The sequence below is a fragment of the Strongylocentrotus purpuratus genome, unplaced genomic scaffold (assembly GCF_000002235.5).
Source record: "Strongylocentrotus purpuratus isolate Spur 01 unplaced genomic scaffold, Spur_5.0 spur5_scaffold_7, whole genome shotgun sequence".
Taxonomy (NCBI): domain Eukaryota; kingdom Metazoa; phylum Echinodermata; class Echinoidea; order Camarodonta; family Strongylocentrotidae; genus Strongylocentrotus; species Strongylocentrotus purpuratus.
The window spans coordinates 27074093-27094110 of record NW_022145613.1 but is presented as its reverse complement, the minus strand read 5'-3'; the positions used below and the strand labels follow the sequence as shown (position 1 = coordinate 27094110).

General features: G+C 36.3%; 1 protein-coding gene across 18 annotated transcripts in view; it reads left to right on the top strand.

Moving 5' to 3' along the window:
* LOC574871 (protein scribble homolog) overlaps positions 1–20018 on the top strand; it is a 121056-nt gene that overhangs the window by 41393 nt on the left and 59645 nt on the right. For all 18 annotated transcript variants that reach the window (XM_030974591.1, XM_030974594.1, XM_030974597.1 and 15 more), the window contains exons 5-6: positions 14459–14654; positions 15938–16082. In XM_030974591.1, the coding sequence (XP_030830451.1) occupies positions 14459–14654; positions 15938–16082 (341 nt within the window). The remainder of the gene's footprint in view (positions 1–14458; positions 14655–15937; positions 16083–20018) is intronic.

The following is a 20018-nucleotide window of genomic DNA, read 5'->3' as shown; positions in this document are numbered from 1 at the left end:
AACCTAACCCTATCTAAAACGATGATTGCTCCAAGGTTTAAACAAAACAAAACTGATCTTACCTTTGACTGTCTTGAATTTATAGCCAACTGTAGCCATAATCCCCACCTCTATCTCAACCGTAAACCTAACCCAACCTTAATTTTAACCTTAACCCTAACCCTAACCATAAACCCAATATAAAACCTGAATGCAGCCCATGCTCTAATCTTACATTTAAAAAATAAAAATAAAACTCAGATCAATTGGTGCCAGAGCATCGATCTGTCCAATCACCATCTCTCAGGAGTTTATCCATTGCACAGCCATTTTCATTTGAGAGGACTTTCATTTCTAGAAAGAAAAGAAAAAAATCCTTAACACAAAGACACATACGCCATACGGTATGCCAAAACCGGGAGGAGTGTTCCATGAACTCTTCCATTTTGTAGGGCATATCCATGTGGACACTTTAGGGTCTTCATGCATCAGCCTCTTGATCAAATACGAAAATTGATAGGTTCCAGAGTTAGACATTAGGGCCCTGTGTGTCTTTGGTGCCTGTTAGTGTCGAACCCAGCATTTCGTGTTAGAGGTGTTTACACAAGATTCATATCATGTTAATAAGACGTCAGGGACACTACAAAATTGTTTAGGAGTGGAGAAGAGTGCATGGTTGTGTACAATTCTTGTGCTAAACGATGCTAGACAAGTCAACTCTGCTTCTGTGTGAGATTATGTCATTCAAATTGATGCCCAAGCCTCTGTCTCGCTAAACAACGCTTTAAAATACTACCGTAAATCTCAGTGTATAAGGCGCACCTGTGTATAAGGCGCACCCCGTTGTTTGCTGTTGTTTTGTTGCCGAAAACCCACGGGGGGAAGAACCTTCATTTAACATCGAGGTGTAGTTGAAGGCGCTGATTTGTCTTGTGAACTTGTCACAAATAATAGTAACAATGTCGTTTTTAGATGAATGTGTAAGATCATTAATGTAAATTAAAAACAATAGAGTACCTAGGTCCTAGGATAGAACCTTGTGGTACACTATTTGTTATAGAAAAAAAATTAGAGAAATTATTATTTTAAACTACATATTGAGATCTATTAGAAAGATTACTTTCAAACCAAAATGACAGACAAATTTGAGTGTTGTCGTAGTTACCGAGTGGTGAGTCAACACACTGATTACTGAGCTTGGAGACATTGCCAGGCATAGCACCATAAATCGAAACTAAAAAAAAAACTAAAAAAAAAACTAAAAAATTCTGTACCCGTGTATATGACGCACCCCCGACTTTCCATTTTTTTCGGCGGCAAAAAAGTGCGCCTTATACCTGGAGATTTACGGTACATTCCTACTCGAATAGAATTGTTACTTTACATAAATGGTATTGCTATTGAGTTTTGGAATGAAGCGTGGGATATTATGATTGACCACAGAAATAATGATATTCAATTTCTGTGTATAAAGCACATTATGCTACATCTCTTTGCACTTCCGCAGTGCATTCAATGTTATTACCCTGCATTCTAGCTCTGAAATCCATTACGAGTGTGCAGTGCATTTCAAGGAATAAATCCTACTTGGGCCCCTACATGTACCTTTATAAAGCGTCAAAATTGATCAAATCAAAATTGAAGTCCCGGTCAATGGCTAGTTAATACAAAATCCAATGAGTGGAGAATTTGTGATCGACTCATTCAGTCACCACTCTTACATATACATCGAGCTCTCAGTGATAACAGTTTGTTTAAAAAAAGAGGTAGCCCTATTCAGATAAAACAGTAAATATGATAATAAGAGAGGTTCACTTCACCTGGGTTCAGAGAGGCGACTGAAGATAAAATGCTTTGTCTGACTAAGTATATTGTGTAAGGATTCCATCCCCATCCTCTATCATCATTATTGAAAGCTAATTGAATGAGCCATCTTACCAGCATGTTCCTCATATATTCCTTTGCATTGATACAAAAGAAAACTTCCCACAGTCCACAAATTTTGTATATTTTGGAAGAAATATTTAATGTTGTTGTTAGTTTGCTCATTCAGTCCTAAAACTAACCTTTTAGTCAGTATATTATCTTTTATAAAAAAGTTTCCATTATACAATATTGAATTTGCAATAGGCCTGTCTTCATCAGCCCGAGATTGCAATTAGCGGGATATTTGGTCAAGATAATAATCCCAAGATATCTTGGGCTAGTTTGCAAAATATCCCGCTATTTGTCCGGTGCATCTTCACCAGCCCGAAGACTCGCACTAGCGCGAACGCTGAGCGAAACATCTCAAGCTAATTTCCCGAGCTCGGGTTTCAATTTTTGAGGTCGAGTCTCGAGCTGATGAGGACGCGATTTGTAACTTCTGGATTATTTCCCAAATCAGAAATAGCGGGCTATTTTGCAATCTCGAGCTGATGAGGACATACCTATTGAGGCATGCATACCTGTAAATAATTGAGTTGAAATCATTTGTAACCTTGCATTTGTCTCTAGCAGATATTCAAGTCTGCTTGGTGTCTCTAGATGTACCCCTCATGTATTATTGACCCACTATCTACAGTCCTATACACACCTTTCTTTCCACCCCCTGTGGAGTCTCAGGGGGGAATTGATTACCCCATGCATAATTCCTATTGCTCCTGATGGCTGTATTAGCCTCATTCACACTCGCATAATTTCACACTTGAAGAAAGCTAGTGGGAACGCATCTGATGTGTATTGGCCAATCCTCGGGTATCAATTTTTTTGAGCATCCATTTAACGATTGCTGTCAATAAAAATTTCTTAGACGGCATGTACCTTAGAAGATTGCTGAAGGCTTATCTGAGAAAGCAAAGAATATTAATGATGTAATAAAAAAGCTTTATTCAGACAAGGCGAATAAACTCTCTTGTCACTGTTTAAGCAGTGGACAAATCTATTGAGTACCTCATTTAAAACTGAAGAGTAATCAATTCTAATGCATATTAGTAGACAACTTCTTTCCCAGTTAGTCTCTATAGTATCATCTGCAGTATTGGAAGCGATACGTTTAAATTTCAGACCAGGGACGTTTTAGTGGGAGAAGGGCTTGTGCTTCCTGAACTGGCGTTATTTTTACTGCCCCATCAAAATTCATGACTGGCTGCATATCACAAACAGCCCGGGGGTCTTTCACATTTGAAAGCTTCCAATCGTTCTGCGGCATCTTAGTTCAGCTAGATCGAGAAGGCACTCTTTATTTTTTGTTTCGCCCATCAGAAAAACAAATATCAGTCTTAGATGTTATCATAACGAGTACAGAGGTGCCGATTGTGAATTGATTATTCTGCCTTTAATGCCGTTACTACTTACTATCTTACCACCACAGTAGATATATAACGCAATTTAGTCATGACCATTGTGAAAAAGTACAGGCAGGCCCGTATGTTTGTCACAAATTGATTACGGGTGTTTCTGATCTTTGATGTTTGAAACAAAAACAAAAACAGGGTTTGATTTGATTAAAAAAAGGAAGGTTTCAATGGGCAATTGACTTTCTTTTATGTAAACATATGTATTGCACCAGAAAGATAATTTTGGCTTATTTATTTACTTACATATACTGTAGAGAATTTCTTTTCTAATTAGAAAGTGAGATATACATAAATCATGTTTGTATTCTGAAATAGAATTAATACATTTAATAAAAACACATAACTCTATATTTCAGATTGAAATGAAATTGGTGCCATAAAAACATGTACTTAGGTCAAAAGACAGAAAGGTATTGGTGGTGGTGGGGGGGGGGGGGGTGAGAGGGGGTGGGAGGGGGGTGAGAGGGGGTGGGACGTCAGAGTCACATCCCTTGAACGAATTCCTTTCGCTTTGAAACCGTAGGCAAGCAATGCAACACTTGGGTTCGGCAAGAAATATCGCACAACGAAGGTCCTATTGGTGTCCTCTATTGAGTTACTGGGTCATACAAACCTACTTGTACATGTGTATGTGTGTGAGATTGTGCTGTGATGGAGGACCAATGTATGATACCGGTATCGTATCCCTCGGAGTGCATCATTGGTGGTGTGATTTATACATGTATGCATGGGAGGATATATAATGCCACATTGGACTTGGAGGCATCATCCTGATCTGTGGAATGGGAGGATGGTGTTTAGATGGAGGATGTCTTTAGAGATGGAGGAGAGACGGCAGGATAGAGAGAAAGAGAGAGAGAGAGAGAGAGAAGAGAGAGAGATAGATAGAGAGAGAAAGAGAGAGAGAGAGAGAGGGGGGGGGGGAGGACTTGTATTTTTTCATTTTTTTTTGTTACCCCATTGGCAAGTTTGAAATTGTACATACATTTTAGGGTAGTGGGGCCTTTGTTCGAATTCTTTTGAATAAGTTTTGGATCCAAAACCCCCAACCCCCTCATTTCAAAATGGTCAGGGGATACCTCTATCTGCATCGACCCCCCTCACATCTCTTGAGTTTCACTCCTAGAATTTTCAGGAATGTCTCAAAACTTGTACCATCAGATTTAATACAGGCAGAAATCACATTAGCGCATCCCTAAAATAATACCAGGGAGATGACACCAGTAATACGACTCCATCAAGCTCAGTAGATGTGACACGACAGCCAACCCCCTAGGTCACAAAAGTCAAACTTGATGTGTGCCAACCAAACAATATTGATGCAAATAACCTCCGAATCCTTGCATCGCAACAGCAAAAGAGAGAAGAGATGAAGGAAAAGTTGTTGAGGGGAGAACAACAATATCGTTGTATGACATTAACAAAACATAAACAAGTACGTAGGAGTAACCAGAGATATACACAAATAGTTCTGGAAAATTTTAAGGAGCCCAAACAAACAGCTAGGATCTTTGGTAAAAAAGACAAAAATACCCTCCTAAAAAATAAATAAATAAATAGATATGAAAGTCATAATCTCAGAAGAACAACTATGAGTAAAGAAATTGTTGTACAATACGCAATGTAATAAAAAGTAACATTTTGAAGAATTGTTGTTTACCGTCAAATGTTTTGCAAGGCTAGAGCATGAAGACTAAACAGGTTAAAAAATGGTGCAATAGTTTGCAAACCATGCACCCATAATTATTGAACCTAGTATTAACAGTGTTCTTGCGATACTACTAGTGGGAAAATGAACATACAAATAGGGGAGTGTAAAGGGGGGGGGGGGGGAGAAGAGAGAAGATCAGATAGAAACATGAGAAGAGGAGGATTGAATAATAACTGCAGAGGTTTTGTGAGGTTAATGCTGAGCTGTTTGTAACAAAAAACTGGATTTTGTCGAAAAGGTCATCCTCATAACAGTATGCAGGAATTTCTAAATTTAGCCAGAAGTGAATGAAATCCAGGACGCACTGCTTGAAAATGTGATTGATTATCGGTACAGTGTAAGTCTAAATGAAAAGTACCATGTTAATGTTTATGCAGTTTTGCTTTTATTAATGCACTTGTACATTGTCAGATTGCAGGCATCTGTAATTTACATATTGCAATAAATCTATTGACAAGTGTACATTTTCAAGAAATTTATATTGCATAGAAGTGTCTTAAAAATTTATTTTGTGGACAAAATTTTGTATAGAGAGATCTATCTTTCAAAACTCTGAGGTAGTATTGTAATTGATGTGAAATATTCATCTCTCATACAAGTCTTATTCTCAAGGAATCATTGATCTTGGTGAAAATAAACAAGGATACAAGCAGAGAAATAAACAATGAAACAAATCAGCAAATAAAATGTATATAACTGATCAGATGAAATTTAGAAGTACCAGATTCATATTTATTAGAAAATATGGTCACCCGTTCAGAGCCAGAAGGGCGTTAACCCTGTGTTAAAGTATATGAGTTACTGCCCTTCTGGCTCCAATAGACACTGTAATGAAAATCATGTCATCATCATATAAAGCATGGGCTACCTGTAGGAATACAATACTTTTCATTTAGAAACATGGTTTATTAACTTTATTCGTAGTAGGTCCATGGTTTATCATTTTAAAATAGCACCTGAATGTAACAAAGCACCAGAGGACAGCAATCATCCCGAGAGTGTTGACACTCATCCGACGATAAAAAGACATCTCCCTTTCCCTCCCTCTTCTCCTCCTCCTCCTCCTCCACTCCCTTCAGCCACTTGTAAAGAGCTTCCACGGGCGTCCAATTAGGGAGAGTTTGTTTGAGCTCCTGGGTTTGTCTGTCTGCCCTGTAACAATGTCCCATCTACTCAAATTCCAGTCGGGAGTGAAAGTGATTTTGTCAAATTGAACCTTCAGCGCTGTTCTAGAATGACTGCAAGTGGTGTTTTACTGTTGCCTTAGAGAAAGAGGAAAACTATTCACGCCAAATGATTTGGATTTCTTGTCATAATTTTGATTTACACATGTATGAAGGGTTACTTTTCTCGAAGGGGCCGTGCCCAAAGTATTTGTTATCTAATCTAAACTGACTTTTTAGCAAACAAATAAATTTTAGTCATAAAATGTAAAAAGCAATATTTTGAGTCATTTTAATGTATAAAAGGAATGGGGAAGTTACCCAAGATTCTTTCATAATGTAGATCTATTTTGCCAATGATGATATCCGAATTCATATTTCAAAAGTTGAATTAATGTTCAATATCTGATCTTATTTATACTCTTACTTAAAACTTACTGCCCTGATTAAAGAATAGATATACACACTGTACTTGTCGTGTAGGATTGCTCGTGAAATGACGCTGCACAAGTCACACAGTACCTATGTAGGCTCACCTGTAGGCCATTTGGTTCAGGTGACTAGAACTTCCTCATTGAAAGTTACGATTGTTATTGTTTCCTTTATGAAATTGATAGTCTTATTTACATCAGAAGGAAAGTAATTGTTATAGAATGTAATTCCACATAAACGCAGGCATCAAGTTGGCCATAAAGGCCATTGTAGTCCAGTTCCAAGAAAATAATAAGGACAAAACTGAAATGCAATCAGGCATTAGGAATGGATTTTATGCTCAAATGATAGGTTAAATGGCTGGATGCATATCATTATTCATTTGTTTACTGAGGTTTCATGTTTCACAAAGTTTGAACCTTGTTTTGTGCATGTGCAGTCATAATCTTTACACGTCACTTCCGCTTGATTATTCAAGGTTATTTAGGTCTTTATATATATTTTGTCTGTTCATTCATTCTTTTGATTTGAATTGGTATCCTTAAATGGCAGGAAACTCCCTCTAGCATCATGTCTTTCATGTTGAATGTCTCTCATGAAATTGTCAATTTGACCTTCATTAACGATGAACTACTTTTTGAAGCCCCTTTCATGGACAAGTCATGACTGGAGAAGAATGTGATAAACATCCCTTCATGAAATGAACATCATGCCTCCCCAACCCACATTCCAAATCAATAAGATATAGATTACACCTTCACACCTGACTCACTTCAATTTATTTTTCAATTTATTTTGTTTTGGTTTTTTATTAAAAAAAGTACATGGCAAAAGAAAAGTCTGGAGACTAATGTTGTCATATTTATAGCAAAATACAAGAAAACACGCAATAAGGTTATTAAATGTGTTCAAATGCGGAAAAAAAAAGAGAAACAACATTGGCGAGATTGAGCACGTGAAAGTCACAAGTTTGAGCATGTGAAAGACACAAGGTCAAAAAATTATTGACTTTGAACTCCTTTCAAAATTATGGAAAAAATCCAAAATCTGAGCTATTGACACTCCCAAGTCATATTAAACTTTATTTTAGTAATGCCTTAATAATGACAATGCATAATTGAAGAGCTCTTGGAAATCCGCAGACATGTCAATATGGTAATACGATTTGACGCGGCACTGGTAGAATTATCCCTATCCACTTCCGACATGGCTCTGTGTCAACGGGCCTGAAATCCGCTTTTGAACTCCCAGAGGTCGAGAGGTCACGGAAGTGCTAACCTAATTAGAAGCCTGTCAAGTTATCGGGCCGTTGCAGCTAGCTAGCTGAATGGCTTTATAATGAACTTGTAGCTACCATCTTGTTGTTGTTGCCATATCTGATTATAGTACTTTGAACCCTGCTGGGGTCAATGCACTTTTGGACCAGTGACCAGACTGTTTTTGTTTGGCCCAATGTTTTATCACCGCATGGATATTATGTGAAGTCTGCATGAGCCAATAGATTGGTTATGATTGAAGGCAATACCCCCACAACATCTGCCTGATACATTAGCATTTCCAGGTTAATGATGTTTATCCATGGATCATACATGTCATGGATACAGTACATTGATAGATGCTTCTTTTGAAATAGGTTTATTCACATATGGTCAAAAGAAAACTGCACACTCCAGGAATATGGGGTTTACCTACACACATATCCATGGCTTTAGAGTCTGTGTAGAAATGCAAGATTAATGAGATTTGAATCTCATATTGAGGACCCACTCCAGATATAGGATGGCTTGCACTGTAGGGTCTGGCATCGAGTCTAACAGCATCTGGCTGGCTTGGATATTTGTGGGTCATTTCCCCCATTAACTCATCATACAGCTTTACAGCATTCCAGTCACGCTTCATGATGACATAAAAGTTGATGTGTGGGACTACACCTGGCTGTGTATATGGCAGGTCATGGACCCTCACTACTAAAACTCTCTTTTCCACATAATATGGAGGGAATTCTGTATGGTTGTGCACAGAAATGTAGGCCTACATGTACATGTAAACTTTATGGCATATCGTTGTATGTTGTGAGCCAAAAGGGCATTAACTCTATGTACAAAAATATGCCTTTCTGTATCTCAGTTCTCACAAGACAATATTTATATTAAGAATCTTATGAAAGATATCATTTTGCACTTTGATTGTACTCAAATATATGACGGCAAAACCGGAATCTACAAAGGCTACTCAAGGGAAACAGAAACAGAGGCCTGGATATACATGTAGATGGTCTTTCTAGACAGGTTTCCTCATTTCCTCATACTGGGATCCAGTCCCGCATCCGTGTTCTCAAAAATACCTGGTAAAAGGGGTACTTTTCACGCACCAAAGTCTGGCTCATAGTACACAAAAATCCGGCCTGTATTGACTTTACACACCGGACTTAGGGGTGTTTTCTAATGGAGGGAACATGCATACGCGTACCCTAAATAACACTGAGTGGGGGGGGGGGGGGTGGGGGGATACAGTTGAAAGGTCAAGAAAGGTCTTGGTGACCACTGTAGACAGGTGGCCTTCATAGAGAGGTGGTCACCAAGACAGGTTTTACTGTCAGTAGCATTTGGTCTCAAAGAAAAAGAAGAAGAAGAAATCTGTTAAGAATGAAAAATTCTCTCTTTGGCTTTGAAGTTTGGTTATATATATATATATATATGTACACAGCAATCATCTCTATAATGAAAAATCCCTTGATAGTGTAGCAGGGACTGACCCCTGGGAGATGTATTCATGAGTGTCCATTAGTATTGTTTTTCACTCTATGCAGATATATGATCCATCTGCCGTTAAGCACCACTGCTTATGACGTGCCTTCTGGAAATTTGTTTTCTTGAAGATCTATAGATGTGGGAAATTCCCTCACCAGCCTAGTAACTAGAAAATTCAATCCTTGAATTAAATTTCTGAGACGAAAGTCGTATTGAGCAAGGACATACGTAGGCTACTTTATGAAATTCAAATATATCAACAATAATTTAAGAAGTTGCTTTTGTGTGTATACAGCCAATTTTGTGTAAATTGCCATGTGATATTCATTTACATTGTACATCCCGTGAAATGTGTTTCATATTTCCATGGCAGTAGTTTGAGGCAGTTTCTACCGTGTCCATGCTTAAACGAGGCTTAACGCGTGTGTGGGGGATTAGGAACTTCTCGGTGATGTGAAATCACTAATTTGTCAAAAATGAAGGCAGTGACATTGTAATCCTTGCGTTGAATGTCACATTGATTACGGGGCTTTGTCTGAAGAGGGTACCTGTATAAGACATCTACTGATGTGAAGAGTGGAATGGAGGAGAAAGACCGAGCAAGATAGAAAGAGCATATAGTGAAGCCTGAGAAAGACAGGGCACGATTATACTCGTGAAATCACTCTAGTCTCTCATGTTGGATGTGACTGAGAAGGTGGGAGGAATACGTAGACGAGAGGAAGAGATGGAGATAAAAAATGTAGAGATACTGGTAGAAAGATGGAGGAGAGGAGAGTAAAATAGAGAAAGAGAGAGAGAAAAAAAAGAGAGAGATGGGTGATAGGTGGAAGAGAGATAGGTGAGACAAAGAAAGTGATAAGAGTAAAGTACCTCAGAATGTGATCCTTTTCTCCTGATGATAAATATTGTCAAAAACCACCATTATTCTATTAGTTTTTGCATACGAATGCTTTCATGACATTGCCCCTTCTTATTTATGTGAACTTTTATCATTATATCGGCCTACTCGAACTTTAAGATCAAGCTCAAAATCATTATTTATTGTTCCTCCCACCTCAACAAAAACATACGGTGAACGTTCTTTTATGCACGCCTCCTCAGTTTTATGGAATTCACTTCCAGATTCCATGAGAAATCACAATAACTTATGGCACTGGTTTTTTTAACATATACCAAATGTGTCCACAATAGGGTCTGAAATGAAATCATGTTTACTCACTTCAAACATGTATTTTTAGGATCAGGACTATTCATATTTTTGAGAAATGCAAATTTTGGACCTTAATCTATCTCCTTATTTATTCACTAGATATGAATACTTTGAGTTTTTACAATTTTATTGTGAACTATAGCATATCTAATAACTGTGATATAAAACTCATTTGCTATTAACTTCACCAACAAATATGTTGGTCTTTAAGAATATTTTTCAGAGATTATTTATGCAAATTTTTGAGTTTCTATCTTGAAAAATACAGATTTTGTGTCCCTTGAAAGTGAAAAATAGCTCCAAATTAGGGTTTTGACAATAAAAAGTTTTTATTTCAATAGGTAAAATGCTTTTTTCTTAGGTCAAACTTATTTTATTATAACAACTGATGATACAAGTTAAATACAGCCAAAAAAATTGGGGAACCAGTGCATTGCCGAATAATTTCCATATGTCACACCACTGGTGTTTCGGACGTTACACACTGTTAACATCATAACTTTATTCAAGTTAATTGCTTTTCTTTAGGTATTATTGACCTAAGTTACATTAATTGTTTGCAGAAAAATATTTCTTTAACATTTATTGAAAAACTTGTGCAGTTTTGATTAGTTTTTCACATATACCTAGTTTGTCTTCATCGAATACTCAATTTATGTAAGGTATACTGTTCATTTCAGGAACGTGTAGTTAAAAATGCTTATGTGATCTAACAAAGTGAAATATGGAGCTAATAGCAATTGTAGTCATCACAACTCCTAGAAAATTCACTTACAAACATACTCTCTTTTGCAGGTTATGAACAACAGTGTACAATATATGCTATAGTTTGTTTCGGATGTTACAAGATGTGAACATTTCAATCAGATCATCAATTTCTTCAAACTTTACAACATAGATGTTTAATCGGCTTGCTTTGTACTTTGCCTTAAACTAGATTCATGTAGTGTGTCATTCAATAATATCATTATCACATACATGTACAGTGTGTACAGTGTAAGCAAAACATTACAAAAATACTTTTAACAAATAAAAGTATACAAAAGTAACCCCAGCCATTTAAGTAATAAGAAATATGGGAATCCTAATTCATTGTACATCCCGATATTTTTGCATAAATTTGAGGAAGTTACTGTATCTTTAGGATCATGAAATGATCATTAACATGTACATTTTGTTATGAGGGTCAGGCATTTGAAAATTATTTGTACATAAGGCTAGTACATTTGAGGGTAATTCATCCAATGAAAGGAAAAAATTATGAATTAATTAATTTTGAAGAGGCTACACCTTATTTTCATGTTCATGCTTAAATTACCCCCACAAATTGGTAATCCATTTTCTTGTCATTTGGAAATTTGGCAGATATACAGCTATGTCAACATTATGTTGTACAAGTTTCTATAATAGGTATCGGATACTGATTACTGATTATTGTTTTATAATGGAAGCCTTTGTGCTCATCAATTGTACATGTATGCAACCGATGAGTGTGTCATGTAGTGTGCAAGCCAATTTCATAAAATTGCTTGATAAATTGTTATCATTATTAAGCGTAAATGCCAATTCCAGTTTTGGATAATGGCAGTAGAAATCCTTTCTACATAGATTAAATACATGTACTGAGTGCCCTTTTTAAAATGTATTTTCAGCTGAAAATACATATTTCTCATAATTTTTTAGAAATACATTTTAATTTGCTTGATTTTATCAACTTCATATACCTGTATCATATCCATGTCATGACCATGCACACTGGGTATTGCTTAAGTGGGTGATTTTGATTTTTGTAACCTACCAGATAGTGTAAATTGACCATACAATCTTTGGTTATATGACATCATTTGGAACAACCTCTATAAAAATGAAAACCTCATGATTTGCAAACACACACCAATGTAAATAGCAAAAGGAGAGGTTAAACAAATGAAATTTGCTATTCTCACATCTATCATTGCCCCTCATTTGAACTAGTTAAAGTATGAAAATGTCTGTTAACAGTTTAATGTAACGTCCGAAACGTGCTAGCAGCATACCAGAAAGTGCTGTTAAAGTGGCTGAATATTTGTCATGAGTCACTTTTGTTGAGATTTTTTCTGATAAATTACAATTAAGGATATACTGAAGCAACCAGCTATGCCTTGCATCACAAAGTGTGGCTTCAATTTTTTATGTTTTATAAGTCAATTTTGCAGAAAATTTAGATATTTTACGGATTATTTGATTTTTGGCATCATATTTCTACACATTTTTATATTTAAATCTGAATAAAATCATCAAAATAGTGTTTTTAACAGGAGTGTCCATTGTGAAATGGTAACTTGCAGATATGATCGAAAATTAGGTGAAATTTGTCGACTTTGTGTTAACAATAAAATTGTGTAACGTCCGAAACACCATTCTTGTGATTACAAAAAATTAATGGATTTGAAAGACCTGATTTGTATTTTGACTTGTGTTAGGACTTATAATAACTTATTTCATTATGATTTATTCACTCTAGATACCTTAAAATATGGATTATTATCATTTTATTGGTATTTTTTGTTTCGGACGTTACATTTGTTTCGGACGTTACAACTGTTAACGGAAAATTGGTTTTAACTATAAAATAGTATTGTAGTAATGTATTGCAAGTTTCTTTGTTTTGGTGGGTAGCTGCCATGAGATGTTAACAAAATGTTATGATAGATATATCCTGCTGTTCATATATTTTCTGCTACTTCAAATTGAAAATTGTTTCGGACGTTACAAAACTGTTTACGGAAAATGAGACGCCTTTTTCAAATTTTGAGCATATTTCTAATATAAGCGCTACTATAGTTAAATTATATTTTCTTTTAATATAATCACTTGGGGCAACTAATAAACTCACTCAAACCATATACAATCTCATTAATTTGTTGTTCTAGTGGGTTAAATGAGGGTCTACATTGTTTACGGACAATGTAACGTCCGAAACGCCATTTTCAATTGTACTTTTCCATTAAAATAGGGGAGTTGATTCAGATTACTTTTAAGTTTCTTTAAGATCCACTCATGCTCATTAATCATCAATAGAAAAAAAAACATATTGTTTGTGGCTATATATTTTTTACAGCTCCGACAAAAATGGCATGTCAATTTTGTTACAAAATTCCGTAAACAATTTGCTGTTCAGGGATACCTCATGAGCATAAAGCAACGATGAAAATTTTTCGTTAAGCTATGGGAGGTTAACCTAGGTCCATGCTACAAGAAAAAGTTGTTACTGATTTCTAATTCTTTATCTTTGGAAAGTTTCAGGCTCTCAAAGGGCCATTTAGGTATTTGGTCATAGTTAAAAAAACCAGTGCCTTATACAAGTTTAAGGTTTCTCTTAAAACGTATTCATTCAATGTTAAAATCGTACACTCATGAACTCCGCGTCCAACACTACATGTACTTCTTTGCTTCTAAGTGGATTTTCTAATGTGTATGACTTGTTCTTGTAATTCTTTCCTTTCTATTTGAAGTGCATAGGGACATGCTATCCTGTAATGTGTTATGCGCTATAAAAGAACTGAGTATTATTATTATTATTATTATTATTATTATTATTATTATTATTATTATTATTATTCTTGATATAAAAAAAGTAATAATAATAGGAGCAATATAAGATGAAAGAAACATTTGACATGGCCAGCTAGTAAAATAAAAGGGTTAAATTTAACATAAAATTGAATGCTACTGAGCTAGTTGCATTCATTCATTCTTTATGTTTCAATTAAAATTATTACACTATATTGTAATCATATCAATCCATTCCTTCATCCTTTCAAGAGACAAGGTTCAATTTTCCTTTAAATACCTGCTCTTGTCTAAATCACATTTTGACCTTCTCTTTTCAGTATGTCCAACCTGATAGCCATGGAGCTACGAGAGAACCTGCTGAAGGTGCTGCCAGACTCCCTCTCCTTCCTGGTCAAGCTGGAGACCCTGGATCTAGGGAGCAATGAGCTGGAGGAGCTCCCGGAGACCTTGGGAGCGCTACCCAACCTCTCAGAACTCTGGCTGGACTGTAATCAACTCACCATCCTCCCTCCGGTGAGTGCATCAGTAGGCCTGTCTTCACCAGCTTAAGATAACCCGCCAAATAACCCGCCATTTGATATATCCTGATCGCAAATTATCCAGCTAAGTTGCGACTTCATCAGCCCGCAGTTGAAATTAGCGGGATATTTGGTCAAGATAATCATCCAAAGATATCTTGGGCTATTTTGCAAAATATCCTGCTATTTGTCCGGTGCGTCTTCACCAATGTAGACTCGCACTATGCGCGAACGCTGAGCAAAATATCTCGAGCTCCAGTTTCAAGTTTGGAGGTCGAGTATCAAGCTGATGAAGACGTTCCTAGTCACCCGACATTTGCTCTGGCGATATTTACTCCAGGCATTATTTTGGCAGAGATACAGGGTTAGGGTTAGGGTTCCAATTTGAAAAACTATCCGTGCCTGGGCAGGTAAAGGTCATTTGTTCTCAGACGAATACTGGTATCGTGCTCATGAAAGTTATGTAATCAGTATTCATTTATGCACCAACAGTACATTTATCTGATACACAGATGGAAGTATTCTTCTCAAGGTATTCATGAAGCACCTCCATCACTTTGGCAGTGATTATTCGAAAATGCACAAGTGGGACGTATCCATCGTGTAAAAGATCTGTGAATGTTGGGGATTCATGCATACCAAAACTGTTTACGAACTGGCTAATTGGATTTTGGGTTATGTTTAGGGCTGTAATGAGTTTATGGGTTAAGGTAAGAGTTAGGCATAGTGTTGCATGTACAGGTGTAAGTCTAGGATTGAAGTCAGGAACTGGGTTAGTGTGGCACTGGTACATGCTTGAATGACATTTGCTCTGGGTTTTATTTTGTCAGAGATATAGGGTCGGGACTAGGGTTATGGTTGCAGTTTGGGTTTCACACAGCTTAATGGTTAGAGACTTGAGGTTAGGTATTGTGTTTGGTCCGGAGTTGAAGGTAGGAATTGGGTCAGTGCAGACAATTGACCGTGGAGTAATTGTTGGTGGAGCTTCTATTATGAAAACTAATTCTACAGCCCTCTATTACATGATGCAACAAATGGTCAATAAATTATCAATGTTGGTTTTTACTTTGTAAAACTTTTAAAAAGATTATCTGAGGGCATTTCCTTCAATATGTACATTGTAGGTCAATTGGTTAGAAACTTGAAACAGTCACACTTTCCATGGCAGTCAAGATGAAGAAAGACATTCAGTAATATCAATTTTTTGTAACAAATACTTCTTCCAGTTAAACCTGTGTTCTGTATTAAACATAGTTGGTGTGTTGGTTTGTTTTGCAGGAGATTGGAAACCTAGGAAACCTAACCTGTTTAGATGTGTCAGAGAACAACCTGCAGTGTTTACCCGATGAAATCGGAGGTCTGCAGAGTCTCACAGATCTCACATTGTCACAGAACTGCCTGGAGAAGTTACCTGAAGGAATCGGTAAGTCACACTGATAGTCAAGATCATATTGGTGATGATTTGGTTCTATTCTACCCAGGGTAGTCATATCAGGGGGGTGTTTCACAAAGATACTAAGTTGAACTTAACTCTAATTTAGACTTAAACGTTATGGATAGCCATTTGTAGCCTTAAAAAAAATATATTTAAAATAAAAAATTGAAGTATATTAGACTTTTCATAAATTCCACATCAAGAACATGAAATCTCGTTGATAATAGAAAATATGAATGATTTGAATCAACATTTTTATGCCTTTTAAAATAACTTTCACAAAATATTTTTCAAAGATGCTAACGGCTTTCCATGATTGTTAAGTCCAACTTAGAGTTAAGTTTGACTTAGGATCTTTGTGAAACACCCCCTGTATTGATACTGCTCTCCTGAGAAGGCAGCAGTAAGTTTTGAAAACTCCTAGACTTCAAAGAGATGCAAAGATAGATAGTGGAAGTAGCTTTCTGTACGTAATCGAAAGCATCCATATATAGACTGCCCGGTCGATAGACAACACTCTCGTTTCCTTCAACAACACACAGAGCTCTGCTAAACGACCTGTGTCCGTCAGTGTTTCTCCTAACCAAATGGTAGGCAAAGACGCAAGTTCTTCAGGGGGGCATTTCACAAAACTTGTCATCAGTGACAAATGACAGTTTTTGTTATAAGCTACTGAAATCCTTGCTTCTGATTGGTTATCAGCAGATTTGTCACTGATTTTTGTCATTTGTCATTTGTCATTTGTCATTGAAAAAAGGCTTTGTGAAACGGGTCCCTGATTATACAAATTAGAGCTCTAGTTATGTATTGCAAAATTGACCACCTTTTTAAAACAAGAAAACCAATGATGTTTTGATGAGCAAAAAAATATAAGGAAGAGCTGAAAACAAAGAGGAAAATGTGAAGGATTCTTATTAATTTTCAATGTCTGTCTATGATATTGAATTGATGATGAGGACAAAATGATTGAATTGTCTTTGTAGGGTAGTATATATGGTTGCACAGTAAGAAAATGCACTGTGAAAAATACCTGTGTGAAGTTAGTCACATTGTTATGAGAAGTCTTCTTGAACAGGTGATAATGAAAACATGTAAAGTGTATATATTGGAGAGATCAGTCTCTGTATACTCAAGCGCCTAATACAGAACCTAATATCAATTATCTTTCACTTTAAGTTACACCAATGTCCTGAAGTTCCATGTATGAAATCTTGCAAAAACAAGTTACTTTAATAAACATGAAAGATTGTATTTTCACAATGATATGAATTTCTGATGATTTAATTTGATGATACCGTAAATCTCCGTGTATAAGGTGCACCTGTGTATAAGGCACCCCTATTTTTTTTTTTTTTTTTTTTGGGGGGGGGGAATCGTTTTGTTGTTGTTGTTTGGTTGCCGAAAACCCACGCGGGGAAGGATCTTCATTTAACATCAAGGTGCAGTTGAAGGTGCTGATTTGTGCTTGTGAACTTGTCACAAATAATAATAACAATGTCGTTTTTAGAAGAATGTGTAAGATCATTAATGTAAATTAAAAACAATAGAGTACCTGGGTCCTAGGATAGAAACTTGTGGTACACCATTTTCTATAGAAAAAAAAAAATTGAGGAATTATTATTATAAACAACATATTGAGATCTATTAGAAAGATTAAATTCAAACCAAGATGACAGACAAAATTGAGTGTTGTTGTAGTTTCTGAGTGGCGAGTCAACACACTGATTACTGAGCTGGGAGACATTGCCAGGCATAGCGCCATTTTCTGTACTTGTGTATAAGACGCACCCCCGACTTTCAATTTTTTTTCGGCGGCAAAAAAAGTGCGCCTTATACACAGAGATTTACGGTAGAAATGAATATGGTTCTCTTTTGCCCTGTTAGGTCAAAAATGTTGTTCAAAGAACTTCTTGCTTTCCATATACTTGTTTTTAGTAGCTGTAGAACCGTACTTTGCAGACATGCTTGAGGAAAGGTCTTATGACCATTGCCATATTAATTATGCATGTCCTGTATTATCATTTAGTTGTTGTTTGTCTGGGTTCTTAATGAGAGAGACAGGTGTCCTTGGGATCCCATTGATAACATGCTATGCCGATGCTCCTAATAGGCTTTCCTTCTTGCCTAAAATCACCGGAGAACTCATGTCAAATCCTTGCTCGTGATTATCAGCTAATAAGGCTTGTTCACTTAAATATACGGTGCAGTAAACCACTGCAAAAAAAATCTGAAAACAAAAAACAAAATGCCTCTCCTTTTTTTAAATGTATAAAATAAATAGCAACTGCGTTCCAATAAAAGACTTACATATATTATTTCACTGATATTCAGAAATGTGAATTATAATATACTTTACGTCATCATAACAAAAATAAACGGCACGATTTTGCTGCATCATACAGTATTTGAACAAGCCTTTAGTGTTGATGTCAGCTTGAAACAATACACAGTCTGAATGTTCTAAAAGCAAATCAACAATGTTTGTTACCAGCGGTGGGGGTAGTGTGTTGTTATTTGGAAAATTGTAGCTCATGATTATGGTTTCTTAGTGTTACTGTCTGATTGGAACCACATACATAGTCTGCTTGTTCTGATATGTTATGAGCAACAAACAATGTCTAGTATGGGTCGGGTATGGGTGGGAGTAGCCTCTTACGATATGGACAATCATGGTGTTTGATTATGGACCTGTAGTGTTAAAGAGAAGGTTGAGTTCTGGGAAGAGGTGAAAAATAATTTGTGAGGGTTATCATTTTTATTATGCAAGTGTGGAAGAATGTCAAATAAAACATGTTTCCTGAAAAGCATGGCTCTTCAAATGCCTTCATATTCTAAAAATGGCATGTAACATCGTAAAAAAACGGGATGGATTTTTACGCCACATGTTTGTGTAGTCATATATACATCTTTCTGTGTACAGTGCTTGTAACTTTACCAAGATTTGGCCAAATTTCTTATCATTTTGGTGATTCCAGAACCTTGCAACACACAAATACTTATATACTAGATGATCAAACCTTTTCTGATCGATTCCAAACCGTTTCTTTCACAATTCAGTGGCATGACCAGAACTCAACTTCATCTTTAATGTCATCTTGAAACATCACAGGTGTCTAGTCTACCTGTCTTAATTAAAAGCAATGTACCATAACGAATATTAGGTATGAACATGGGGGAGGGTGTATTTGTTAAAAAGTGATATTAAGGTGATATTTGGTTATCAAGACATTCACATCAATTATAAAAAACAAAAACACCGTTATTTACAAGCATCATAATAGTTGAAAAAGGTATTTGAAAAAAATATACTTAAAACAAAACAAAATATCTGCTCAAAGAAACAGATAAATTTCGGGATTTTATATTCAATATGTAAGGGAAACAAAATGAATAAGTAATATTTTCATGGAGAAGTGTTTTGAATTTATGCTTCGTTGATTCAGGTCTGACTGTACATGTAACTAAACAACTCAAGCGAAACAAAATAAAAAACAAAGCAACATCTTCTTTCATATAGAGGTAGTTGCTATGCCAGTTTGGCCTCTATTTCAATATCTTCTTGATAGAGGGAAGATATTTCTAAGACAGTATCACAGAAATCAATGCCTCTACCTTCTAAATCCATTCAGTTGGGCCGGGTTGTTTGTGTCGAAAACACCGCAGGCCGTATTTGGCATTTCACTCACAGAAAGGGATCAGCGGAGTATCAGGAAGAAATAAAGTGTGAAATTGGGACATGCTCGTCAAAGACCGGGCAGAATCCTGCGATGAATTATACCTGCGCATCGCTGAGATGAAGATACTGGGGATTTAAAAAAAGAAGAAGAACAGTGACTAGTAGACATAAATTTTACTTTCGAGGAATAATCGTAAACAAGTTGAGCTTTGGGCGATGGGGAAAGGCTGGAAGGGTGGATTGTGTTG